Genomic DNA, 27,698 nt, shown 5'->3' with positions numbered 1-27,698 from the left:
CTCATTAGCTAAGCCTCACTGTTGCTGTCTTTATAATTTACCACCGGCACTTTAATTTACAACAGCAAACACACGCGTCAGAGTTGTCCAGTTAGTCAAATTAAATGGACCGTGCCAACCAATCAGAGTAGCGAATTCTCAGTGGCAAACAGATTTCGGCACAGGTGGGAAGTTCACAAAATTACACTTATTACAGTACAACATGATGTAATGGATGCACAGTTGTACCGAGACATTTTCCAGTAACATCCCCCCCCCACCCCCCAGCTGCGTTCTTGAATCGTAACATTTCTGAACCTTCTTTCTATTCAGAGCTTGTTGTGTTTTTCAGGAGTTTCTCATGGCGGTATCTAATGACGCCAAAGCAATTCCAGCTCTCAGGGATCAACTCACGAAACTGGAGAAAATTGTAAAGCGAAAGTAAGTCAGGGTTTTTAATATGTATTCATCATGTCATAGTCATGACGATCCTCCTGTGTGTTGTATATAAAACAACACCCTTCTGTTTACTGTCTCTGTAGGTATTATTTATTATTTTTTATTTATTATACTGTTTTAATCCCACAAGGGGAAATTCTTTTTATCACTCACGTTATACATGCATGCACACCCACACACACACACAGTGTATAGAGGAGAACGAGTGAATGGGCAGCCATCTGCAACGGCGCCCAACGAGCAGTGTTAGGGGTCGGTGCCTTGCTCAAGGGCACCTCGGCAATGCCCAGGATGTGAACTAGTATTCTCCATTACAAGTCCACATCATACTCTTTTTTTGGTCCGAGTGGGACTTGAACCGGCCACCTTTGAGTCCCCAAGCCAAGTCCCTACGGACTGAGCTATTGCCGCCCCCCATTGGTAGATGAACAGACAAACATAACTTTAGAGTAATTGTTGCTGTTTTTTGTGTTTTAGCACTGAAGATGCCAGAGTCTCACAGAAAAAGGTACAACTCTTTTTCCTTTAAATTAAAGTTAATATGTAGATTTTGTTGTGTTGAGTAAAAAATGACGTGATGTCTGAATCTCTTTTGCTTTGTCACAGCACAAAATCCTACTGCGGCAGTTCAGTATGGGAGATGAGAAGCTTCAGAAGCGTCAGCCCATCAAGAGTAATGATGAAAGTGAGTAATGTCACGTCCCCACATGTTCGGGCCAGTAATGATACTAAAGTTTGATGAAGGCTCATATAATGTTGCCACACAGTGCTGTGTCACTTGAAATTTGTATTAAATTAATGAATAAACCGATCATATCTGCTGATATGAAAAACCACAAGAAGAGATAGCTGTCCTGACCTTCTGACTTACAGGTTTGGAAACTTAATCTCCCACAATCTACACGCATGCCGAATACTTTTGAATTTTTTATAGACAACCTTTCTGGGGACCATTACTATGATGCCATTATATTGACTGACCTCTCAGCACCTGACTGACCTTTGGTGTGATTGATCGGATCTCAGATGGGTCCTCCATGCATCTTGGGGGTGTTCACACCTGTTCTTAGAGCTGTCCACTTGTGATCGGATCACTCAGAACATATGTTGATGACATCTGTGACCAGGGCCTAAGTTTCCATTGAAATTGAGAGCAGATAGTTCAGTCAGACATAAATAAGTAGAAAAATAGAAAACCACAAATTTCCTGTGGTTTTGCCTCTAGCATCCTGAGGCAGTGGGTGAAAACCCGTCTCAGTTTGTCTATAGAGACATAATTTAGTTAATTTGTCAATTTGAATTGAACCAATACAAAATGTATAAGAGAGGGGCTTATGGAATATCTTACATTCTTCAATTCACCTCATTGGTCTGAATTTAAGTTTAGTTGCTACCTACCATTTAGTTGCTACCTGCTACTGCCATCATGTAAAACCACAAAACCGTTTCTCTTTCTATCTGAGTCAAAGGAAATGAGTCAGTAGTTGCTCTTTACCTCATTTTATCAGCTCTCACTGAACATTACCAAGCATAGAAAGCTTTAATCCAGTGAATCCTAACCTTATTTTCTTGTGATGCCTTGAAATTAAGCAATGTATGTTGTTTCTTTTGGATAAAACTCTTTTCCCTTCTTTTCTGTATTGCAAATTGCCCCATGACCCCTCCAATTTATAGTGACGTCCTTTCTTTCTAACTTTCCAATATACCACTCCTTAAACCCTTCCTGCTGACAATCCCATATTTGCTCTGATTCATGCCTCCAGTCCTATTCAAAGTCTACTGCTGCGACCACACCTACACAACGATCCGTGCACCCGTGGCCGCCTCAGTCAGGGAGGTCATCGGTGCCGTGGCCGACAAGCTGGGGTCAGCGGAGGACCTGCTTCTGGTCAACCTCAGTTCGGCAGGAGGTGAGAGCGGCGGCAGCTACGTGTTAATCAAATGATTGGAGACGGCACATGGGAGAGTCCGAGCAGAGTGTTATACTCATTAATCCCCTGCTGACTTAGTGAGACATTAGCTGTCTTTTTCAGTGGGTTTGCTGACTGCGAACAACTGCTGCAGTAGGTGTGACGAATGGCCTTTAGAGCAGCTTGACATTCAGCACAAGATGGTTGGTGGCTGCTTCCATACTGTAGTGATGTTTCATTGTGTCTAATGCAGCTCTTACTTGCCCACACTTGACCCGCCCTTGACTTATCAAGGGCAAGTAGACAAATACAGAGCTGTAGCTTCTCTGTTGCTTGGAGTGGATTATCACAGAGCTCATATAGGCTACTGTATTCTTAGCCATTGAGCTTTGGCGGTGTAAGGACTAGCTAGGGCTGCAACTGACGATTATTTCATCATCCATTAATCATTAAATTATAATCTTGATTAAGCGATCAGTTGTTTGGTCTATAAAATGTCAGAAATTGGTGGGACATGTCAATCAGTTTTTCCCAAAGTCGTGTTGTTCATGTTGTTTTGCTAACAACCCAAAGATATTCAGTTTACCCATAAAGAAACCAGAAAAAAAATCCTGTTGAAGAAGCTGGAATCAGAAATTTTCCTTAAAAAATACACAAACCAGTTAATTTATTATCAAAATAGTTAATATAATAGTTGAAAACTAATCATGTCAAATAATAATGGACACTTTTTTAAGCACAAATGTATTTTTCAAAGATACGAAGCCAGCAGCTCTGTTGGGCTGTATCTGTAAAGAGGTGCTTTGAGCTACATGCTAATGCTAACTGCTCCCAATGACTGTGCTAACAAGCTTATGTTCGAAGCTATTATGTTTACCATGTTCATTATCTTATTTTACTGTGTTAGCTTTCTAACATGTGGTGGTAAGCACACAAAGCTGAGGCTGATGGGAATGTTTTGTAAGTAGTTTTAAAAGTGGACAGATGCAGTGCATCAACAAGGTCTATAGGAGACATCCTCTGGGAAGCATGTCTGTACAACATGTGGTAATCCAGCAGTTATTTAGATATTTTGATTAGTGTGTGATTTTGTGTTTCTGCAGTTGTTTTATAGAAGGATATAACATTACATCAAATTGATGGTGTGCAATATTATCCAGAAAAAGACAATTCAAATCTTTTTTAACCCTTGTGTGTTATGCTTTTGTTCAACAGACAAAGTCATCTTCAAGCCCAACGATGTTTCAGTTTTCTCCACACTCAGTATAAATGGACGACTGTTTGCCTGCCGGAGGGATCAGTTGGATTCATTGGTGGGTTAATTTCTCCTACAAAAACATGTTACCCTCAACAGCACATCATATAAAAGAGGGTTCACTTAACTCTATGTATAGTTGTACATCTCTGAAATCTGTTGCTATAAAAACTCCTTTTTTCATATTGTTTATGTAAAATTGTCTTCCATGCTTTTAGGACCCAGCTAGCTTTTAAACTACATTGTGAATGTGCAGATTCTTTTATATCTGTATATGTGAATCTTTTTACGTGTGTATTGTAAAGTGCAACAGCAACATTTACTCTTACAAGCAGTTCAACAGCAGTCTTGTCTTTTCTTTGACTTCTTTTTAATATTGTAATGAATTTTGGCTAACATTCATGTCACAAGAAGATGCATGACTCTTTTAGTCTTAGCATAGTTTTTTTAAACTGCAAAACACAAATTCCCAAAACATTACATGACATGATTATTGATAAAAGAAAGGCTGTTTTGTTTTTTTTGATTTCTAGACCCCTTTACCTGAACAGGAGGGTCCTGCTACAGGTCTGTTGGCCAGCTTTGAGTTAATGAGCTCCAAGGACGTGGCTTACCACATGACTTCCTATGACTGGGAGCTTTTTCACTGTGTACATGAGGTACGACTGTAAAACCAGGTGCCATTAGCAGAACTGATTCTTTATTTGATATGTTTTGATGTCATACCATTAATTAAAGTTAACGTGGTTTGGTTTACTTTCAGTTGATCAACTATTCTGTCCACAAGAAGCTCAGATGTGTTTGTCTTTGGTTTCCAACAGCTTGAACTCATCTACCACACATTTGGGAGGCAAAACATGAAGAAAACCACGGTGAACCTGGACCTGTTCCTAAGGAGGTTTAATGAGATTCAGTTTTGGGTGATCACAGAGGTGTCTCTGTGTTCTCAGCTCAGCAAGAGGGTGCAACTTCTCAAGAAGTTCATCAAGATTGCGGCTCAGTAAGTGGACCTTTTTTTTTCACAGTCTGTGTTCTTTAAGCTTTCAGTTTCTTTTATTCACAGCTCTAACTTACCATTTCATGTTTCTGTCATAGCTGTAAGGAGTACAGGAATCTGAACGGCTTCTTTGCTGTCATTATGGGACTGAGTAACCCAGCAGTGTGCAGGTTGAATCAGACCTGGGAGGTGGGTACCTGTCTGCAGTTATAATCATTCTTCTCCTAACAGGAAGTTAACTTTTAGTGTTGTCCGTTTTCACAGAAACTTCCCAGCAAGTTCAAGAAGTTTTACGGGGAATTTGAAAACTTGATGGTAAGTTGAACAGGAACTCTTGCACTGTCAGCTGTGAGTGTGCGTGGGTTTAGCAACATCACCTCAGCCAGGACAGTGATGGATCTGATTAACACAGCAACGGTACATCTCAGAACAGTGTGATTGTTTCCACAGGACCCGTCCAGGAACCACCGGGCATACCGGCTGACAGTCTCCAAGCTGGAGGCTCCGATCATTCCCTTCATGCCGCTGCTGATCAAAGGTCAGAGTCGTTCATTTGATAACATCATGTTGACCTGTACTTTAAAGTTGTTCTGTTGCTGATATTCTCCGTCAACATCTTTAACCATCAAAACAATTTCTCTTCCCTTTTCTCTGACTTGTCTTACCTTGTTTTTCTTCCAGACATGACATTCACTCATGAGGGAAACAAGACATGTATCGACAATTTGGTCAATTTTGAGAAAATGGTGAGGCTCTGAAGGTGCAGATTATTGTCGAACAGTTGGTGTAAATCTTTGTTTAGCCAAACAGCTAATTGCAGTGTCGTAAAAAGTACTCAAAAGTCATACTTGAGTACAAGTAAAACTAAATTATAATTATATTTCCTATACTTACTATTGGCTGATTATTGGATCTTATATTCAGCGTTTTTCCACTTATTGGAATCAATGGTTCTTTTATCTGATTTCCAATAAAATAAATTAATTTATAAATGCGCTACTTTGGCTCTGATGATGCAATCTGCAAAGTAACTAGTAACTAGAGTTATTGAGTTATTAAGTATAAAGTAGCAGAAAGTGGAAATGATTATGTAAAGTACAAGTAAAGGGGAATTCCAGTATTTTTAAACCTGGGTCCTATATTTACATGTTTTGGTGTGTAAATGATTGTAACTTACCAAAAGTTTAGAAATCAGTTCAGTAGATTACCTCAGCTGTCAGCTGCGACTCGGCTGCAACGTCTGTGATGTAATCCTTTGGGGCAACTGCGACTGTCAAAGTTATGTCCACTAAAAGTTCTTGTTTTTGCCACTGATAAGCTGAGGTTGTTATTCTAAGTGTCTGACAACATTAAGGAAACAATTCCTATCAAGATAGGCCTTATTTGTTAAAAAAAAAAAAAAAACTTGTTCAAGTAGAAGTCTTGCTCTGAAATCACACGAGAGGTGAGTCGTCATATTCAGCTAGGACTAAACTAAACTAAATTCTTGCTGGCAGTTCATCCAGGTAAACTCCTAACACAACTCACCTCTTGCAAGATTTCAGAGCAAGACTTAAAGAATCTTATCATTTAACAAAAAAGTCTGTCTCCGTAGGAATATTTTCTGTAATGTTGGTAGACCTCAGCCCGTCAGTAGCAAAGACAAGCACTTTTAGTGGATGCTAATTTAACAGTCAGAGTTGCCCCAAAGGACTACATTGTAGCCAGCTGAAGAGATCTACTGGACCGATTCTTGGTAAGTATGAATCATTTACACACCAAAACATGTAAAATATAGGTTCCAGGTTTAAAAATACCATAATCAAGTGCAGTACTTGAGTAAATGTACTTAGTTACATTCCATCACTGGCTAATTGTGTATGTGTGTTGCTGATTCTAGCTCTTTGTCTTTCAGCGGATGATCGCGAACACAGTGAAGATAGTGAGATACTGTCGGAGCCAACCATTCAGTAAGTGTGCATCATACAAGTTTGATAACAAATAATACTTTAACATAGGCTCTAGTTTTCTCTGTTGATGTTTTTGGAAATTCATTTTAACATTTACTACAATCTTTACTCATTATTCCATTTTCATCAGGTCCAGATTCACCTCTGGCCAGCAAGAACCACCCAGAGGTTCGGACTTACGTACGTCAGCTCCACGTGATCGACAACCAAAGGACGCTAACTCAGCTCTCTCACAGACTTGAGCCCCGCAGGTCTTGAAACTACTCAGGGAAAGAAAATGTTACACTCTGATGCTGCGTCACAACATGACATGTGCTTGTGTTGGGATGAATTTACTTCAATGCAGGCAATCACATGGAGGACCTAACGACGTGTCAGATAATGAGATATTGTTTCAGACGCCGTTGCCTGACTTGTTAAGCCTTTTATTACAGTAATTTGTAGTATTTTAACAACAGTAATTGTTGGTGGGTGAAGTACCTCTCATATCACTGTGCTGCAGATATCGCCATCATCTCCAAGTCAAACACGAGCGACAGTAGAAGAAATTATATCCTTGGGGGATCTCATTCATCAGATTAACATTTCAGACGTAAACACTATGTGACGCTGACGCTTTAAGAATGCAAAGTCTCTTTATTCCTGATATTCAGCTGTTTCGTATCTTTTGTATCAAACAGTATTTATACATATTTAAGTTTGTGAGAATCTTAAGTGTTGTAAACTGTATACAAATATTTATTTTGACCTCAGCATGCAAACAATTGTTAAGATTGTTTGACTTTTTATTCACGTGAGCACATTTCTCTTTAAAGGTCTGAGATACAGTAAATGTCTGAAAAACTTTTGTGTGCTTTCAGTATTAAATATTTTAGATGTATGTGTGTGTGATGTGTGTTATTGTTGTGTTTCATCAGCGCATTATTTATAATCATGGTTTGTCGGAAAAGCATCACAATAGTTTGCAGTTTGATTTCTAGCACAACAAAAAAGGCTCTAGTTTGAGAACGTGTATTTCAGAGCATGCAGAAGCATTACTCAACTTCAGGGTTTTTTTTTTTTTTATAATTTTCATATCTTCATCTGAGAGAGGAGTGAGTAAGTAAGAGTAAGTCAGTATTACTCATGATCTCCTGGATTCAGTTCTTAGGAAATGAAATAGTTGTCAAAATATCTAAAAGTCTAATCCTTGTCCCAAGTTAAGGATCCAGTGATTTACAGGATTTCAGGGGGATTTCATCTTATTTGTCAGCCCATTTTGTACCAATAATTTACAGGAACACATGTGATCATTTGTATTGTTGACTTAGTCATAGTACCTTCTGTTAGAGTGAAACAGAAGGTCAGTTTAAACAGTTCATTCTCCGTAACCTGATCAACAACGTTTAAACTGTTGTTAATGTTTTATATTTCCAATATTAAATCTGCATGACACAAGTTTGGTACCCAAAAAATATAAAAATACAAGTATTCAGGTTATAAAAAAGTAGAACATATATAACTAAACAACTACAACTAAACTAAAATTGTATTAGAAGTATGAAAAGTGAAATTACTTATGTGGAGGCAGAATGGTGCAGGGTTATATTTACATATTGTACTATTACATCACTACTGATGTATAAACAGAGCATGCACATGGTAAAGAAGTACATTTTAATTATGATCTCATCTTTAATATTGAGATGTCACTTTATTAGACTCACCTGTAAAATCTAATGCAATCTATTACATTTTGGCCTCTGGCAAAAAAAAAAAGAAGTACCCGCTGCGTACCTCCAGACTACCGAGCAGCTTCTTTCTTCAGGCTAAGGCTCTTATCATTATTATTATTATTATTATTATTATTATTATTATTATTATTATTATTATTATTGAATTATTGTGTATGTCGCTTAGGGTAATACTAACATAAATTTCATTATACAACCCTGTAGTGCATAATTACAATTACATTCATCTTGAATCTTAAATGATAATGTTCAGTTTTGATTGACACTTCCAGAGAGGCATTAACTATATTATAAAATATTAGAACCAACTACAACACAATAATAAACATATTGGTGAATCAACACTTGACAGTGTCAAAAAAAAAACTACTGAACATTATGATCTTCAATGTAGATTTAGTCACACATCTGTTGCATTGGGTTGCATTAAATTGTATTGGTGTATCTAATAAAATGGCCAAGCAGTGAGTTTTGTACATTAAGTCTTAAGCTACAATATATGCATTCACAATGTGCTGTCAAATGATATGAAATGGAGTCAAAAGTACAATTCTTACCTTACCTTTGAGTATAAGTATACAGTAGAATAATGCCTCAAAATTACACTTGAGTACAGTATTTGAGCAAATGTAATTGATTACTTTCTACATCTGTACGGGTCGAGTGATGACTGAGCGAGATGTTTTTGTGCATCACCTAAAACAGAGGCACATGTGTGCAAAAAGTGCTTTATACAATGCATAAAAATGAATTCAACACATTTAAAGAAACAATTCATTTAAAACAAAAAGTTGACAAAAGAATATTTGTGAAAAGAATAAAAGCTACAGTGTTGTTGTTGTTTCAGTGATACTGTTTCTTAGCTCAGGAAGTATTTGTTTTTCTTTGTTTGTCTCGTGTGGTCCGAGGGCCCAGGGGACGTGAAGAGGCAAGAAAAGGCCACCAGAACATCCAGAGGACCGCAGAGTCTGTCCCTGTTTGCTCCAGCAGGGGGAGCTGTTGTTGTCAGGATGCTGCCTCTGTGTGAGCAGCTCAGTCCGGCTTACTGCTCTCTGCTCTCTGCTGCGGGAAGAAGTTGTGCAACCAGTAAAACAGCCGCGGAGTGAGTGGAGAAATCCTCAAACGTCACATGAGATTTCCCGGAACTCTGACTTCTCTAGAAATCTTACTCTCCTTATTTTTTTATCTTCTACCTGAAACCTGTGACCGACGACGAGCTGCTCTGAAGCCTCAAACTTCACACTTAATGCTGGTACGTAGCAGCTGCGGCGATATATGTTTGAAACTGAGAGTGAAAGTTAGATGTTCACATGGCAGCTGAGTGGCATCATGGAGATATGAGGAGTGTTAATGCAGGCCGGAGAATGCGAGTGTGTGTGTAACACAGGGTATTAGTACACGCTTACTGCTGTTTCAGGGCTGTTAGAGGCAGTTTATAGGAAGGACTAATGTGGCAGTGTACAACTTTGCCCTTTGCTTTCTCAGCTTGAATACTGTTGAATGTTTTCAGTGCATCATGTCTTAATAAACAGCAGTGGTGGACTCAGGATGTTTGAGGGGTAGGGGCGCAAAAAAATATAGAGGGCACCACATGAAGGAAGGGGGGGTGGGCATCCAAAACGAGACTTTAGTCCTTTTCAGACAGAGAATCCACAATAGCGCCGCAACGAAGGCGCGCCTTCACGCCGCCTTTGTTTGTTAACACTGAACCACTAAAGCCGCTCCAGTGTGTCGTTTCATACAGCATGCCGGCATTGCAGGACCAGAATGGGCATCATAACGTTGTTTTTTTTTAAAGAGTTTCTGCCGCTTTCCACCTGTAAATTTAAACAAGTATCCGCCAACTGTTTGTAATCATGTGGAAGCGTCGTGACTTAGATCCTGACCCACCATGCATCATGGAAAGTGACAAAAATGTGATTTTTTTTGCTCTAAATTACATCACATAATCGCCATCAGTAAATAGCGGACCCTGTCTGGCTCTCAGTCCCGGAGAGGGATGCTGTTTTCCGGGGGGGAAGTTCACTCAAGACTCCGTAGGGAGGGTGGCCATGGTCACGGTGACTGTTCCTCATTAAATCACTGCCAGTAAACAACAGGTGACGCATGGCTCTCGCTGTCGGCAAAAGACGCTGATTTTCGGGCGTAAGTGTGACAAAGAGCGGTGACAGCGACTTTTCAGTGTATAAATTCTGCATTTGTTTTCCCTCATATAAGTTGCGGAAGACACTACCTCCTACCACATTACTGTTGTTTGGTCTGGAAAGTTGCACACAGAGGTCAATTCGCCTCTGTTGTGGCTCTGTTACTACCTCCGCTGGAGGATCAGAGGCAGAACAAAACTGTCCCTGCATTTCACCTCTGTAACTTTCATGCAGACAGCGATGCGATCTTATATTAATTAGATTCCCACCTTGTGAAAAGGCAGTATCAATGGGGCTTTTGTTATGTTATATCTACCATAGGAGCATCCTGTGTTCTTTCGAACATGGGGGCACCAGTGCCATGCAGTCATGCAAATCTCCCCAAAAATCTCAGCCACACAGAGCATGATCAATATCTAGTCATGCACTGTCAGATCATTGATTATAAACTGTGATATCAACATCTGGATGAGTAAATATCTCCATGCTGCTGACTGTTATGATGTGAAAAAGAAGCTATCTTATTTATCTTTCATTTAGTTTGATTACAGTAACTACCTGTGGTTTGATGTATGGCCACCAGACTGTTATTGTTTGCAATGAAGAGAGAGCTGGCAGGAGGCGAGAGCAAGAGTGCTGCCATATCCCAGTAACCCTGGCCTCTTGAGTGGCTGGACAATACTGTGGGCTGATCCGCTGAGCAGATTGCTGTGAGGCTAAGTATAGCATGAATACAAGTAAATCAGCAGAAAGCAATGGCTCCCCTTTGTGACAATGGAGGCATTTCCCGCTGGGACGGATAGCAATCCCAATGAAGACCCAGGTAACAGCCTTTTAAAAGCCGTAATTGCTCGGCTGTAAATGGGAAACCTACGAACAATAACAGAGCTACAATTTCCTGTAATGATGGGATTATTTCTTTACAAGATGCTTTTATGCTGTTACGGACAAACAAAAGGATATGATAATCAATCTGTGTGCACTCCAGCTTGGAAGCATTACATTTTTAACCCTGACTACAGGCAGGAAGAGCTTGTTTTTTAGTTGTAAAGATGAAGAAAGTACGAGGGTTTCTCCATTTACAGACATGTTTATCATCACATTTATTTTTACTCTCCCTGCTTGTGGCCTTACTTGTACTGAACACAGTGAACCAGGCTGGAAAAAGTCTGTGACTTTGGCTGCATGATCACAGCATACCAGGCATGCCATCGTCCTTATACAAGCAGAATCTGAGCTCATTGCTTACCGGTGCTGATGATGAGGACAGGAGCAGAGACAGAGGCTAAAACCAGGGATATCACACTGACACCACAATCAGCCAATGGCTCAGTGGCCTCTTTCGGGTCATGTGGGAGTCTCATCTAACCTCTCTCAAAGCAGGAGTCTGAAGTTTGTTTTACCATTAGAGGACTTTGTTGAGTGAACCAGACTTCCTTCCTTCCCCTGTGATCCTCCTCAGAAGCCGAGTTGTTGCTGAGTGTCATTATGAGATGTTGTCTCCAAGCGCCTCCTTCGTGCAAATCAAGTTTGATGACATCCACTTCTACGAGAACTGCGGCGGCGGCAGCTTCGGAAGTGTGTACCGAGCCAGGTGGATCTCCCAGGACAAAGAGGTGGCAGTGAAAAAGCTGCTCAAGATTAAAAACGAGGTAGGAGTCATAATTGCTCGGGCTTTTCATATACTTTTTAATTGTCAGTGTAGTAATCATTTTAATTGCTACCCCATTTAGGGGAGATGTGGTGACTTCTGTACCCATCACTCATGGTCATTATACTCCCCCTCTCTTAGAAAATGTGCAGCAAAAGAAAAACATTATTGCCAAGTGAAAGAATGTATTTGGCTCTTGAGATCTCTTTGAAAGCTCGCGCTCATTGTCTCAAAGACAAAAAAGAATTATCTTTGAAATCGTTTCAGGGAAATTGTATAACATTGGTTGGCCTGTGATAAGATGTTCAGAAAATTATTCATCATGTTTCTTTTATGAAATTGTAAAAGATCACAGATATCCATTCAACTTCACTCAAGTGTTGGAGAGGAGATTGTTCAGTGAAAATAATAATGTAATCCTTTCACACTGAAGCAATTGTTCATTTAATTATAGTGTTTGGCTACAATTAAATGGTTTTGTCAGGTTTTACAATAGTCTTCCTGAGCTGTATGTTATATTAAAATATATATTTATATATACTCTTACCCCTTAACAATGTATATATAGCTAAGCCAGCTGCTGTGTCTGCCTGTCTGTCCAGACTGAATACATTATTCAAAATTAGTTAGGGATATTTTAGTGCTTCACTTGATTGTTTATTCTGATGAGATATATGCATTTTTATTTTGTGTTTTGTGAATATTTTTGGTCCCCCCAAAAGGATGCGACACATTGCGTTTTACTTTTATTGCATATCCATGCACATGGATATATGCACCCATATCCCTTTATCCCCAACTAATTTTGAGTAGTATATGTCAGCAGCTACTTCTTGGATTGCTATTAATATTTGATCACGTATACATGGCCCTGAGAGGATGAATACTGCTGACTTTGGTGATCACATGACATTTCTAGCACCATCGTGAGGTTGAAATTTGTGTTTTTTAGTAAAATATGTAAATGGCAGAAGAGCCACACTGATACTTGATTGAACTCCATTGGCAAATTAATAATTATAATGACCCTGATCATTGTTTTCTCTATTATGTTCATTCACAACAGACAAAATATACACCGAAAATCTAGCAATATATATTATATATATATATATATATATATATGTATATATATATTGGTCCGGCTCTAAATGACTGTGGCAGTTTGCCATGGAATTTGATATAGATATTCCTGGTTCCCAGAGGATGAATCCTAAAGACTTTGATGAACCTAATGACTTACTCTCTACCACCACCAGCAGGTCAAAGTTCCCACTTATCCTAAAATATTTCAGCATCTGGTGGTGGCACAAAATATTGCATGGCCATTCATGGTCCCCAGAAGATTAATGCAGACCTTGTTCATCTCTTGAGTTTTCCTCTGGTGCCATCACAAGATGTGTGTGACAGTGTTTGGATGTATTACCTTGAAATTTGGCACAAACATTCACATCCGGTCCTTTACCTTTTCATCTAGTGCCATCTCCAGGTCTGAATTTCAATTTGTCCAACACTTGCTTGACATTCCCATCAGCCTCAGCTGTACTTCATGTAGAGTTCTGTGCTAGTTATCAAATGCTAACACGCTAAGCTTAGAGAGTGAACATGGTAAACTTTCTACCAGAGCCTGATCAATATATTGGTGGTCTATAAGTGGCCTATGACATCATATTATTTTTATTATATAACAAGCACCATTATCAAGAAAAGTCACGTTTTCTCTCTGTGTGTTCATTGCCTAGGCTGAAATCCTTAGTGTCCTCAGCCACCGAAACATCATCCAGTTTTATGGTGCGATTGTTGAGGCTCCCAACTATGGAATCGTCACTGGTAAGATTTTTCAAATAAATACCGACCGTGCATACAATACGTTTAAATAATAATCAGTGTGCATCAGAGCCACCGGGCTACACCCTAATAGAAAGCGCAGCAGCTGAATCTGCTTGCACCAGTTGCATTTTGCTCAACACTGAATGGTGCAGAGGTTTCTATGGAAGCATTCGTGAATGCCAGAGGGTTCAGGAAGTGCACACATTGGTACAGTAGTTGTGTGCCCTGTTTGTTTTTGTGTCTAGGTTAGAGGCTGAGAAGAATAAAGCACATGTATTCAAGGGGCCCACGATGCCTCTGCACAAACTTTCATCAGGCAGGAATCTAGAGGTCGTCCTGTGGAGATGTCATTTCAGTTCTACTGTAGTTCAACTGTCTTGCTTTTACAATTACAGTTGATCTGTTAATTATTTTTTCACAATTAATGAGTTGTTTAGTCTGTAAGATGTCATAAATTAGTGGACAAATGGCCATCACATTACCCAGAACCCAAGGTAACATACTCGAATAATGTATATTTTTTCCAAAATTGCTGGCAATAATTTTCTAGTTATTTCACCACTAGTGACTTAATTTGCAGTTGCACAAATGGAGACCGTTCCCTCTTTCGGAAAAGCAAAACAAAATACTCTTTTCGTTAAAGAACAGAGGACCAACGGGCAGCCTTAGAGTACAAACAGCTCAGTGTACACGGTGTAGATAGGAGGCTGTATTACAGGCTCTTAACATGTTTACTGACCCTACATCAAAGGCTGAACTGGACTACGAAGTATAATTTATGTTTGACAGTGCTGTTATTGAAAGGTCTGTGACTTTGTTTGAGGTGACTCCCCACAGCTTATATAGATTTAACGTCTTGTTCTTACTGCCACAGAGTTCGCTCCCCTTCTAGGAAAAACTACTAAAGACACAGAAGCAGAAGCAGAAACTCACATCCTGAAGCGTGAGAATCACTTCCTTCTATCATGTGGACAATGCCCAACATCCCACAGTGTGACTTAAACACAAACAAGATGTTCTTTGTTCTGTTGGTCAGTGAAACTGATAAATACAAGCCCATAGTTCACATCTGTCCTCTCTGAATCTAATGTGTTTTGGACCGTATTGTCCAATACAATACACTGACTTGTTTCTTTCCCACGAGCAGGGGTGCTGTTACATAACATTATAATCATTGATCAAAATAAGATAATTAAATTGGCCTCACTTACAAATAATTCAACAAGCCTAAAAGGGGCAATGACTTGAGGCTTTAATACAATAACAAACAATTGAACAATAAAACAGTAAAAACACTTTAAATGACAGTAAGAAGCATAAAAACTGGGATCGAATCAGAAATTCTGATGTGAAAGCAGCAGAATTGAAGTGCAAGTGCATGCTTAAAATGTGTTGTGTTGTCAAAATCAAACAAAATTAACAGAACTGTACGGACACTTAAGATAAGAAGAAACAAAATATTCTTTAAAAAAAAATCAACATTCTGAAACATTTTTAAAGGTGATCTATAATGCGTTTACATTTTGTTTCCTGCCTTCAGTGTGTTGTGTAGAAATCTGTGCATATAAATGATCTCGAAGGCTAAAAAGGTCTAAGTCCGCACCGACAGAAGCACCAAAAAAAGCATAATAGGTCTCCTTTAAAGGTTTTGTTTGTCAACATATTGTCACAGTGTCAATTAGCCAACACAACTGAAACAGCTTTTTTCCTCACTAGGAAGAAGATTGAGATCATTGTGACCAGAAGACACTGATGTAAAATCTGTACTTGGTGTCTGCACTTATGTTTAACATTATACAAACATAATTTCTATGTAACAGCTGTGTGAAAGGTTTAAAAAGCTGTGGAAAAAGAAACAGAAATCATTAACAGTTGAGTGGATGTTGCAGTTTTAGAGCATGTCCCGCAGAATTGGAGCTGAACAATAGAGGGAAAGTCACGGCACATGGCACCTTATCAGCCCCTGTAGTATTTTACAGCTGTGAAAGAGAAAGGTTTTGTTGTCAAGGTGCTGGTCTGTATCCCTATTTATCAAAGTAGAATCTAATTAACACCAGATACAGGAAAAAGGTTTATTGCCAACCTGAGCATGCCGTGTCCACATTCATCAGCTCTGTTATAAATTTCCTCTTGTGTGTTGACACACCGTACAGCTTCAGGCTGGGGAGTTCCCTCTTTCTGACAGCCAGTATCTACACCTGTTAGTCTCATGGGTTTAACAACATCTGCTGTCAGTCAGTAGCATTATAAACCCAGTTAATTGAGCTTTGTTATTGTTTGGGGGTAAAGAAAGGTACATTTATGTGTGGGATACAAAAACTCATCTACATTAGACTAATTCTCTCTGAGGAGGTGGATGGCACTCAAATGAAAGTAAAGTTTACAACAGGATCACATCCAGCCTTATTATCTATGGAATGTGGTTGGTGCAAAGTACAGAAGCAGACGAGTCTTCACTTGCACGTACAGGTGAAGTAAGTTGAGCTTATTTGTAGCTGGGATTCATTTAAGACACGAGTTTATATGTTTGCTGTCAGCCAGTGATGCTACAAAAAAGCCACTCAAAATTCATATAATACTATTCATACTAACAAAAAAAACATCGGTGTATTTTATGATTGTTAATTAGACTCCTGTCTTGGTGCCGGTGCATGTTTACATTGCTGTGTTGGAACATAATTGGGTTATTATGCACAAACAGAGGTTTCCTGCTGTCTTAGCTGGTATGATAGCGCTTGTTTATCTTTATCCAAGCCCTTTATCTCACAAGTTAGCAGATAGAAAAATGTTGTTTTGCCTGTTCTACATGCTTTATCAAAGCTTTATTTCCATGTTTTGGCCTGTTGTTTGAGGTGGACTTCCATAGAAACCTCTGCACCAAACGGCAACATGGTTAAGAAGTGTATGAAACTTTTGAAAGCAAAGCAAAAGGACTATACTATTTTTGATAGATTTGATAAGATGTGGGCTCCTGAGGGAACAGGCAGGCTCATAATGTTCAGTTACACTGTGATAAATGGAGCTCGCCCACGGCCACAGTGACAGAAGCAATCTGTAAACAAGATGCTGTCAGTTGGCTTCCAGCAGTCCACTGGCAGAATTTCAATTTTCAATTGTTTTCACGTAATGCTCTCACATACTGCACTCATATGGACAATGTAACGCCTCGAGAGAACAGTTTTGTCACTGTAAGACATTTTACCATCACAACCTGTCAGTCAGCTCCCAATGATACAAACTCAGACTCACTTTCCTCCATAGAGTATGCCAGCGGTGGATCGTTGTATGATTACCTGTCCAGTGATGAGAGTGAGGAAATGGACATTGGACAGATCATGACGTGGGCTGTAGAGATCGCCAGAGGTAAACGTGAAATGATTTATGATTTTATCCTTTATTTTGTTATTGAATAACAACGTCTCTATATTAATTAATTAGTTGAACCTTTATTTTTTGCTGGGGTAAGTCATTGAGAGGAAGTGATTTTTTTGTCCTGTTTTGAGGAAGCCCAAATGCAAGACACAACGAGGCAGGCAGGTAAACAAACAAAAAGTGATCTTTATTAAATAAAGCCGGTAACCAAAGTCCACAAACTTAAAAAAAATCTTGCACAAAAACACAAGTCCAAGCACAAAAGCTGGCAACAAAAGGCAACAAAACAGATGGAGCAGGCAGGGGCAAAACCGAGAACAAAGAACTATAAAAATGCAAAATTTCAATAAAAGCTCAAACCAAAGAAGCGCTGGATTAACAGGCAGGAACACGAGGAACAACGGAGACACAAGACACAAGACACAGACGAAGTGGCAAAATGTGGGGAACAATACAGGCCTAAATACAAATTAAACTAAAGAGGGGATGAGGCGGAGAGTCACTGGGAGCAGGGCAGTGCTAACGAGGATGGTGTGAAACAGGGAGGGAAACAGAAACCTGAAAAAGGTAAGCAGGAAGTGACAAAAAGACACAAGATGATATATAACAACAAAATAAAACAGGAAATAACTAACCAATCAGCAAGCCATGACAAATACTTTTCAATTTTATAAACATTTGCCAATTTCCCCTCTGGGATAAATAAAGTAATTCTGATACAGATTCTAATTTCTAATTTGAAATAATATCAATAAATTGCCACTCTGGTGTGAGAACACAAGACTTGATATAGAGTAAAAATATCTTTATTTCAAATAACATTAATACATATTAGAATTCAGTACTGTAGATAAAGTTCACAGTATGGCAACCATCTGTTTTCATTCCACTGTGTATACCTTTAAAATGGTATATAGCTGCAGCCCAATGAGAAATTTCAGTTTTGCAGGTCATATCTTAACTTGCCACAAGTAGTCCTATTAAAGCCAGTTTATCTTAAGAATCTCAACATATCATGATGAAGCATATCAAAGGCCTAAGAGGGACGATTAATCAGCAGAACCACACTGATTTTGCTGTGCTGAGGTCTGAAAGCCAGATTGACAGCAGGTTAAATCAGAAATATTGGTACAGCAAACAGTTTTTGCTTTGGAAGTATAAACAGTTTTACAAAGGAAGACTGCCAGCCTGACTGCTGGTTTTGAGTCCTCATTTGTTGCTGTCTAAACACCCAAGCGCAGGTAGGTTGCAAAACAAAAAGCAAGCTTTAATAAGCTGATGTCCAAAATCTGATGTCCAAATGGCCAAAATGCAAACACAAAGGGCAGTCAACAAAAAGCTGAAAACTAAAAGCAGCAAAAATAAAAGGAGCAGACAGGGGCAAATCTGAGAATAAAAGTACAAAAAAAAACTAAAGAAGCACAGAGAGCAGAGGCAGGAACACAAGGAACATATGAGACGTTTATATGACGTGAGGAAACAGAACAGGACTGACACCAGGACAGGAACAGACGAACTGACAAAGAGTGAGGGGACAGCACAGGCTTAAATACACAGGGAGTGATTAACTAATGAGACACAGGGTACAGGAAAAAAGGGGGGCAAAGGACAAAGAGAGGAAGTAAAAAGCAAAACATGACCCATGGAGAGAACTACAAAATAAAACACAAAACTAAAAATCCTGTTTTTGTGTGCTTTAGTGTGTGCAGGCAGTGTAAGTAGACATGGTAATGATTTTGCTCATTAGTAAATTCCTTATTCCTTATATATAATTCCTTATATTTACATGCAGTATTTCAAACATTATGGGGTTTCTCTTCACATTATCAGTTGGAAGATGCGTTATTTTCTCATATGATAAATCAGAGCCGCCGGTTTATGTAGTAGTTTCCACTGATCTCCCTCTAAAAATGTCTATTTCTGCTTTAGGAATGCACTATTTACACTCAGAGGCCCCCGTCAAGGTGATCCACAGAGACTTAAAGTCCAGGAATGGTAACAGATTTGATTTCTAGCATCATTTTTATGTGTCCAAAACATGATCATGAATATATTCTTAAAAGTGAATACTTATTTTCTCTTTCAGTTGTTTTGACAGCAGACAAGGTTCTCAAGGTAGGTTTTCATTATGACTTGTACCTCGTCGAGGTTTATCTCTTTACATATTGCTGCACAATGAGACTGCTCTGATGAGGTGATGCTGTCCGGTCACCTGAAAGTTTCAGCTTTTATTGCAGAATTTAAGAAGAATATGAGCACATACTGGTATCATATTTACCTACAGTTTGTGGACACAAGAGGGCAGTGACTAACTTAGCTTGTACAAGAAACCGATGACTGCATCACCGGTGTGCTTCACTGTAGGTGCTCTTGTAGATGAGGCTAGTCGAAAGAAGAAGATTTAACACAAACTCATGACAATATATTGATCTTTTAATTTCAAGAGATTAATATTGAATAACTCCAAATACATTTTAACACATTGTCTATATGTACCTGCTTTGATTAGTGCATTTTTAAGTATTACATGACAAGTACATTGTTTTATGGATGGTGGCCATGGATACCAAAATAAACATTTTGATTGAGTTGTAGCACTTATCTCGGCTCTCTTTTCATTTCGTCAGATCTGTGATTTTGGAGCATCCAAGTTCCTGACCCACACAACACACATGTCCTTGGTGGGCACGTTTCCGTGGATGGCTCCGGAGGTGATCCAGAGCCTGCCTGTGTCTGAGACTTGTGACACTTTCTCCTATGGTGTGGTGAGTAATAAGAAGGAAAAGGGTGAAATTCTCATGACTCTGGTACAGCTTTTTATAGCAAAATTCTGTAGATCATAGAAAAATTCAACATTTACTTTTTTTTTTTACATAATACAACAATAATATTCCAAGTCTTATATCTAATTTTGTCAATACAACATCATGATGTTTTAATATACTAAAGTTTATAAAATATATGCTTTTATTTTACAAGTGTTAATATAATATTGGGATACGGTACACGTTTTCAAACACTCTTTCCTGAAAGACATTGTGCACTTCAGGTTGTACACTTAAGAAAGCGACCAGGAATAGTTTTGGTTTAAATGAAAAAAGAGATCCAGGCAGAGAAGTTCAATCCCTGGCTCCTTTCTCACCTCTGCACAGCAGGCCAATCAGCGCAGGAAGTGGGTGTGAATGTCAGATCACCAGTTTCGTAAAGGTACAGAAATGGTCGGACACAGACCCCCCAAATCTGACATCGGAAAAGGTGTTGGGGGAGGGGGCTTGGAAGCTATTTGACCACCTGACAAGCAGCTCTGCTGGAGCATACGAGCCCTTTAGACTGCAAAAAGTTTGAACTTTCAGCTTCTTTATACAAAGTTTGACTCATTTGACTCATAAGTCAAAGTTTAGGGTTGTTCTTAAGACTATTTCTTAGTAGTTCTGTACATACTGGTTGATTTTAACAATTAATTTTTTCAATTATTCGACAAATACCGAACACTGAAGTCCCTTATGGCTTAACTGTTGGTCAACCAGTCCCATTGATATTATTATTTCTACATTTCTTTCCCTGATTAAGTTTACAATAGCAGTGATTTTGAACCTAGCAGAGGTACAGAATCAAGAAACTTAATGTGTTTTTCTTATTCTGTTGTCGAATGAGCTTTGGAACCAGTTTTTAAATGGAAAGTGTTACCAGTTACCCTTAATCGGCCAACTCAATTTCAGTTCCTGGTATACATGGGTAAATTACTGATGACTTAACAAAGAATATGTAAAAATTATGTTTCCTCAGATATATGTAGGATATCATAAGATAAACAGACAATGTTTGTGATTGCAATGAGTGCTTTTCATGCCAGGTACTGCAAAATGATTGCAAATTTTAGTATGCAGTTTCCTCCTCAAACATTTTTCCATAGTAAAACACATACATGTAATGAGAGGCAGCTGGCAAGTGAGAAGTACGGTGCACACATAATATACAGTAGAGCCCTTGGGTGTATGAAAAATGGCTCTCCTCCACCTTTTCATGATCTAATTTTTTAAGATGTCGACGCAGGTTGTTATTTCTGACACTGCTGAATACGGCTGAAAAGAACCTAAATTATCAAGGGAGTACTGTTATAGTACTTCAGAAATAGCAGCCTTTAATCATTGTATGAAATCCAAAATGAATCTTTTTGCCTATTTTATATGTTGTGTTTTGTCTCTGAGGCAGACAGAAAAGTGTTTTTAATGTTGATTTGTATATGAATGATGCTCAGCAGTGTTTTGTTTGTCAAAGCCACCTGGTGGGGCAAAACAAAAGATTCATAGATATTTTATAGTGTATGTTGACAGAGCCTGCACATACATGTTCTGTATGTGTATCATTTAACAGCGTTATGAGTATTTGTTTACTGACCTTGGCTCTTGACTTCTGTGACAGGTGCTTTGGGAAATGATCACCCGAGAGATACCCTTCAAAGGCCTGGAAGGTTTACAAGTGGCCTGGCTCGTGGTGGAGAAAAATGAGGTACTCTAGTGTGTGATTACATGTACTACAATCATTATTGTCCAGATAAATAAACCATCCTTATTTTAAATCTCATGCTGTTGCTTGATGTCATAGGTGTGAAATTTGTTAAGGAAATAGCTTGATATTTTGCTAAATGTAATTGCTTTTTTCCCCTAAGAGTTAGGTGAAAATATCAATACCACTTTCATGTCTGTACAGTAAATCTAAAACTACAGCCAGCAGATGGGAATCTTAGCTTAGCATAAAAACCGAAAAAAGCGAAACAGTGGTAGCGCAATTGTATTCAAAGTCAAAGTAAAAGCCTTCATTAAATGCCAGGTTTCCTGTGTGCATTAACCCACATTGAAAAACGAGAGTCACAGGAGGAAAATAACACAAAGAACTGGAGGTCCTGGTGAGTTCTGAGTATAGTCAGAGGCTTAGCTGCCACACAAACACGCAGGCACATAGCTAGGGATAGACCCAGAGGGGTTTTTTTTGGACAGATACTGATACCAATCATCAGTAATCAAGGAGACCAATAACAGAATTTTGGAAATGACACACAAAGTAAACATAAATAGTAAAAACAAAGATCTTAGCATCAGAATTTAGTCCAAACATTTTACTTTTTACTCCATTAAATATATTTGATGACTTTAGTTACTAGTTACTGTACAGATTCAGATTATTGATTTATTTTAACGGCAATCAGACAAATAAAACACTGAGTTAGATGATTATAAAAATGCTAATTGTCCCAGCCGATAGGCCAGTAATTGGTTGATTGTTAGTCTGAACACCTTTAATCTCACTTAATAACATGTTAGATCTCATTTTGTTAATCTGTACAAAACTGAAGCATAAAAATGTAAAGTGGTACATTGTCACTGTAAATTTATGACAGCGGTATTGATCATCTCATTTAGCAAGAAGAAAGAAAGTGTATATTTAGAAAATTTCACATTACTATTAATGAATGAAAATATAGCTAAAATATCCAACATAATGTGAAGAAATATCAATTTTGACGCCATGTCAGTTGGAGGCTCCTGAGCCTGGATTTGTTGCCGACACATTGCTCCAAGGTCCCGGTCTGTGCAGACTTGAGTCAGGTTTGGGACACAAGTCACAAGACACGATCAGGGGCACGGCTAACTAAGCTACAGTAACTAGCTAACAGCATCTAGTACAGGGCTCCAGACTGCGACCAAATGGTCGCATTTTGCGCCTAAAATTAGACACAGTGCGAGTAAATTTTTCATCTACTCGCGCATGCGCGACCAGTAAATTTGCTGTTTTTTTTTTTTTTTGGTTATTAAATATTTTTGTTGCTGACAAACTTGTTCTACGCTTCAGCCCACTATAGTTAGCGGTAATGCCTGAATGAGTGGTTTGCCAACCGACATTAACTCCAGAAGAAGAAGAAAGGAGACGAAAACAGAAGAAGAAGGCTGGCCAATGTGTGCGAGAGCGGCGGCGGCGGCGGGGGGTGGGGGGGGATGACCACTGTGATAGGCTAATGTGTGAAAAGAGGTGGGTCTTGGGGGTTATCGCGCGAATCCACAGATTTCACATAGCGGTGTCTCCTGTAAACAATGGACAGAAGGCTCGTTCGAGATGAGCCAGGCCTGCGCAGAATCGATCACCGGCGACCACCGCACAATGCATGCCGATTAGATTTGTGTCCGACTTGACCCCGACTTGCTCTGACGTCATGCACGCGCCGGCAACGATAACCTCGAGAGATCAAGGCGGCCGCAGTTTTTAGAGCCAGGCGCCGCAGTTGGGCTCCACCGACTGCAAGACCGCAGGGCATGATGGGAAACGCCTGGCTCTCGCCTGATCAAAGAGCTGATTGGCTCTTAGTTAGGACTACAAACACTACGTTTTGTCCAAAATCCTAATTTTCTGTGTAATTGTTATATTTAATGCTAGATTATATGAATCTCATGTTGTGCAATGAAAGTTTAATCTGTTAACAAACATATTTTGTGTGGTTGATAATAATAATAATAATAATAATGAAGGTTATTTGTATAACACTTATCAAAACGAGCAATCAGTGCTTTACAAGGCAGACAAAAAGAACAAAGGATAGAATACAATGCCAGATACACACATATTCCCACATATATACTGTATATAATTACAAATATAAATACATCAATAAATAAAGATTATAAGAAACCTTTGCTGCTCGTCCTCCCCATGTGCAGCCTATATATGTAGCTGTGAGAACGTTCTGACTGTTAATTCAGTAGTTCAGTTTCTTAAATTTAGGGATTGTATGATTTATAAATGACAGTGCCTTTACATAAATCTACATTGTAGGCAATTCCTGTTCAATAAATATGACTTCCAAGGGCTAACATCTGCCCAGTCGTTCTGATTCTCACCTCAATCATAACAGTGGCATCTTAAACAAATAAAAAGTTTTGATTGACACATTTAGCCCACAGTGAAAAGTAGTTATCATTTTAGAAAAATCCACTTTGTATGACCTCAAAACCGTGAACCTAAAAAGTATGATCAATTCATTGGTACAAAGTTTGTGACTTTTAAATGGGTCCGACTCAGATTGTGAGGAAACGGTCGTGGCGAAAAAAGGCAGGAAATTCAGCTTTCGCGATGAGTGGCTGCGCGAGTTCACCTGGCTGAGGTATTTCAGGGAGACGAATTCAATGAACTGCAAATTCTGCTGTCGATACCCACAACATGCGGGGAACACGAAATTTGCTGATAAGACTGGCACTACACAATTAAAACACGACAATTAAAACACTACTGTTGTTGTCAGTAGAGCATAAATATTCACTTTGTGTTTTTAAGCTGTATAACTGGTGTATGTTATTAAAACTATTGCACAAGTTTATAAGATTGTAGTTTATGCATTTATTGTCAAAGTATTTATCAGTAATACAGTGAAAATGATAGGAAAACTTTGCAAGTCGATTTATAGTGTGCGCCCCTAAATTTTCTGCTTGCGCCCCTAAAATTTTAAGTTAGGGGCCACTGTGCTCCTAGTAAAAAAAGTTAGTCTGGAGCCCTGTAGTAGCTACAGACATAGATAGCAACAGAAAAATATTAATAGAGCAGGAGTTAGTGGTTCCTCTGGTGATGTTCTCTTCCCTATTTGTTTGGAGAGACCTCAATAAGTGGTCAATTCTTACATAATGCACCTTTAAGTAAGCAGTCCTTCAGTTTAGATCACTCACTAACCTAAATAACTGTCTGTGTTTCAGAGGTTAACCATCCCTAGTGGCTGTCCTGCCAGTTTTGCTGAGCTCTTGAGGAACTGCTGGTCAACAGAGCCAAAAGTGAGTGCTACGCTGAGTATGCAAATACTTAGCATGCAAATTAACAACATACGTATGTTTTCATTTGAATCTCATACAGAGCAAATGTTTGTATGCTGATTTAGGAAAGGCCACAGTTCAAGCAGATTCTCTCAACTTTGGAGTCCATGTCGAACGACAGCCAACTTCCTCAACAGTGCAACTCTTTCCTTCACAACAAGGCTGAATGGAGGTAATGAGATCAGCCAAGCTCCAATGTATTTATAACTCTCCTTTTTTTTTCACCAACATACTGCCTCAGCCTAAGGAAATGTGCAACTGTTTGCAAAGAATGATGTGGAAATGTAGCTGATGGGGGCCGTGAAACACAAAAAAAGACTTGAGATTGTGCATATAGATCTTTAATAATTACACTGATAGCTACATAAAGGCATGAAAACCTCCAAAGAATCATCCATCTGGATATACTTCCTCTCTTTACCCATAAGGCCCTAAAAATAATCACCATCTTTTTCAAGTAGAAGTGTTTAATTGGGTTGTATGAGCAGCTGGAGGTTTGGTGATGTTCAGCACAGCCTGAGTCTCAGCTGTTACTTTATTCTCTGTCTGCCTCTCTGCGGGGCTTGTCTGTGCTCTGAGGTTTTTCCTCAGAAGTTGTGCTGGTGGCATCATGTCCAGGCAGCCATCTGCAGGTGGAGCAGGTTGGAGCGAATCTCACTGCTGGAAAACAGAAACTGAGAATGTGTGACACAGTGAGACACATTTGTTGTTGGTCAAGAGGTTTGATACTGTGAACTCAGCTGACTGAAAATCTAAAGAGAGGCTCTTCACCAGAAAGGGTGGAGAGATGTTTTGAGACCTGTTGGGCTTAATACTGTTTTGCTCTGTTAGCTGATTTGCATTATTCAGAAATTACAAAGGAATACATACAAAGTACAGTGCAGACTGATGTTTTGGTGGAGAGGCTCTGTGTGATGCTGTAGTTCACTAGGTTTTCAAATAAAACACTTCCTGAATTAATGTGCAAAATGTAATATCTGTATTGTGTGGATAGTGTAAGAATACAACCCTTTTTACCCTTTGGGGTATGTACAGTGTAACAAGACTTAGGCTGCCTCCCAAATCATATGCTTTTTCTTTTAGTACGTTCTGCAGTGCCCCCCTACAAATATGTAGTATGTATACAGTCTTGATAACATTGCAGTTTGAACTTTGACCCTCTTGCTCATAAATCTCTCAGAGTCCATGGGACTTCCTATAAACTTGGTATTTTGCCCGGGGGCGTAGAGTGTTGTGTGCCTGATGCATGTACTAGCTGGCTCACAGTGGGTTTTTCGTCACTTGTAACTTAAAACAGAGATGATTTTAATTTTTTGTGATCGTCGCTGGTCTTGTCCCATGTGAAACCAAAAATGAACATTGACTTTTTATTTTAATGCAAACCATGATCTTTTCCCAAACTTAAACTGAAACTATTCTTTTGAATACCTTAAAACAATAAATTCATCAAGTAAAAGTTCATAAACCATAAAATTCTGCTTACATACAGGACACAAACTCTTTCATTCATCCAGCACAATTTACGGAGAAACAAGTACTTTGCCATCTTTAACTAGATCACCTAAAGGCCTACTTTTCCAAAAGGTTTTCCGGCAGTTGCACTGCTACGTCTCGCAAAACTACGCCCATCTGGGTGAAATACCAAGTTTTAAGTGAGACCCTCCAGTCCACAGTGCGAAAGTTGAAGTTAAATGAAAAAGGACGTGATTTGCTTTCATTTGTTTGTGCTCTCTCGGTGGCTCAGTCGATTTAAAGAATCTACTGCTGCGTAGAGGATTGTGGGTCAGAAAAGCATGCTGGCTTGAATACTGTAAAATGTGACCAGTTGCAGTAGGACCTGGTATCTTTTTTAGCATACTGCATTTCACATACTATGTATTGGGACACACTAACGCTTATTCTGGCATACTAAATAGCAGTGCGACAGACAGCCGCAGCTCAGTCTTCTGTTGATGACAAAATGAGCATAAACAGTGAGTTTGGCTCTGAAATACAAAGTAAAGTTTACGTTTGTTCAAAATTGAGAACACAAATGCAGACAAAAGGACAGGCGGGTAGAAAAACAAAAGGCGAGCTTTAATAATGTGAAGCTGAGTCCAAAAAAGCAAAGGCAGGCAACAAAACAGACAAATAGCAGGCTGATGGGAATCAAAGAAAAACTAAACAGAAATACAAAAACTTAGAACAAACCGAAAGTGACACAAGGACTAAAACAGACGAACTGACAAGTGAGAGAACACAAATTTACTAAATACACAAGGACTAATTAATTAACAAATTACAGGTGAATGGGAAAAAGGTGGGTAAAAGACAGACAGGAAGTGAAACCCAAAGCCATGACAAAAATAAGCAACCATAATTCATGTACTGTCATGCTAAGATGCTGGTTAAATTATGTTTTTTTCTTATCAATCTATTAATTGACACAAAAAGATGACATGAAAATGGTTATTAAGGCACATTTATGAACGTACTGACAAACTTCATGGTGAGATGATGTCATATTCTCCCTGATAGTTACAAGGATGTAGCCAAAACCAGCAGCATCCTCTGTTGAAGAAACATTTAA

General features: G+C 39.0%; 2 protein-coding genes across 2 annotated transcripts in view; both read left to right on the top strand.

Moving 5' to 3' along the window:
* Positions 1–7,429, top strand: part of rapgef4a (Rap guanine nucleotide exchange factor 4a) — a 46,554-nt gene extending 39,125 nt beyond the window's left edge. Inside the window, exons 19-31 of the mRNA XM_073474224.1 lie at positions 332–420; positions 916–946; positions 1,045–1,123; positions 2,202–2,348; positions 3,564–3,661; positions 4,137–4,262; positions 4,425–4,603; positions 4,699–4,789; positions 4,865–4,915; positions 5,051–5,138; positions 5,282–5,346; positions 6,495–6,549; positions 6,680–7,429. Coding sequence (XP_073330325.1) covers positions 332–420; positions 916–946; positions 1,045–1,123; positions 2,202–2,348; positions 3,564–3,661; positions 4,137–4,262; positions 4,425–4,603; positions 4,699–4,789; positions 4,865–4,915; positions 5,051–5,138; positions 5,282–5,346; positions 6,495–6,549; positions 6,680–6,807 — 1,227 coding nt within the window. The 3' untranslated portion in view covers positions 6,808–7,429. The remainder of the gene's footprint in view (positions 1–331; positions 421–915; positions 947–1,044; positions 1,124–2,201; positions 2,349–3,563; positions 3,662–4,136; positions 4,263–4,424; positions 4,604–4,698; positions 4,790–4,864; positions 4,916–5,050; positions 5,139–5,281; positions 5,347–6,494; positions 6,550–6,679) is intronic.
* A 1,980-nt stretch (positions 7,430–9,409) lies between these two features.
* The window catches only part of map3k20a (mitogen-activated protein kinase kinase kinase 20a), a 30,788-nt gene continuing 12,499 nt past the window's right edge, over positions 9,410–27,698 (top strand). Inside the window, exons 1-10 of the mRNA XM_073473586.1 lie at positions 9,410–9,534; positions 11,889–12,078; positions 13,820–13,907; positions 17,169–17,270; positions 19,209–19,274; positions 19,366–19,394; positions 19,907–20,044; positions 21,702–21,788; positions 25,016–25,090; positions 25,195–25,301. Of these exons, the coding sequence (XP_073329687.1) occupies positions 11,920–12,078; positions 13,820–13,907; positions 17,169–17,270; positions 19,209–19,274; positions 19,366–19,394; positions 19,907–20,044; positions 21,702–21,788; positions 25,016–25,090; positions 25,195–25,301 (851 nt within the window). The 5' untranslated portion in view covers positions 9,410–9,534; positions 11,889–11,919. The remainder of the gene's footprint in view (positions 9,535–11,888; positions 12,079–13,819; positions 13,908–17,168; positions 17,271–19,208; positions 19,275–19,365; positions 19,395–19,906; positions 20,045–21,701; positions 21,789–25,015; positions 25,091–25,194; positions 25,302–27,698) is intronic.

This window comes from Pagrus major, chromosome 9, assembly GCF_040436345.1.
Source record: "Pagrus major chromosome 9, Pma_NU_1.0".
In the NCBI taxonomy this organism is placed as follows: Eukaryota; Metazoa; Chordata; class Actinopteri; order Spariformes; family Sparidae; genus Pagrus; species Pagrus major.
Note: the sequence above shows the minus strand (reverse complement) of the source record. Positions and strands in the feature narration are given on the sequence as shown.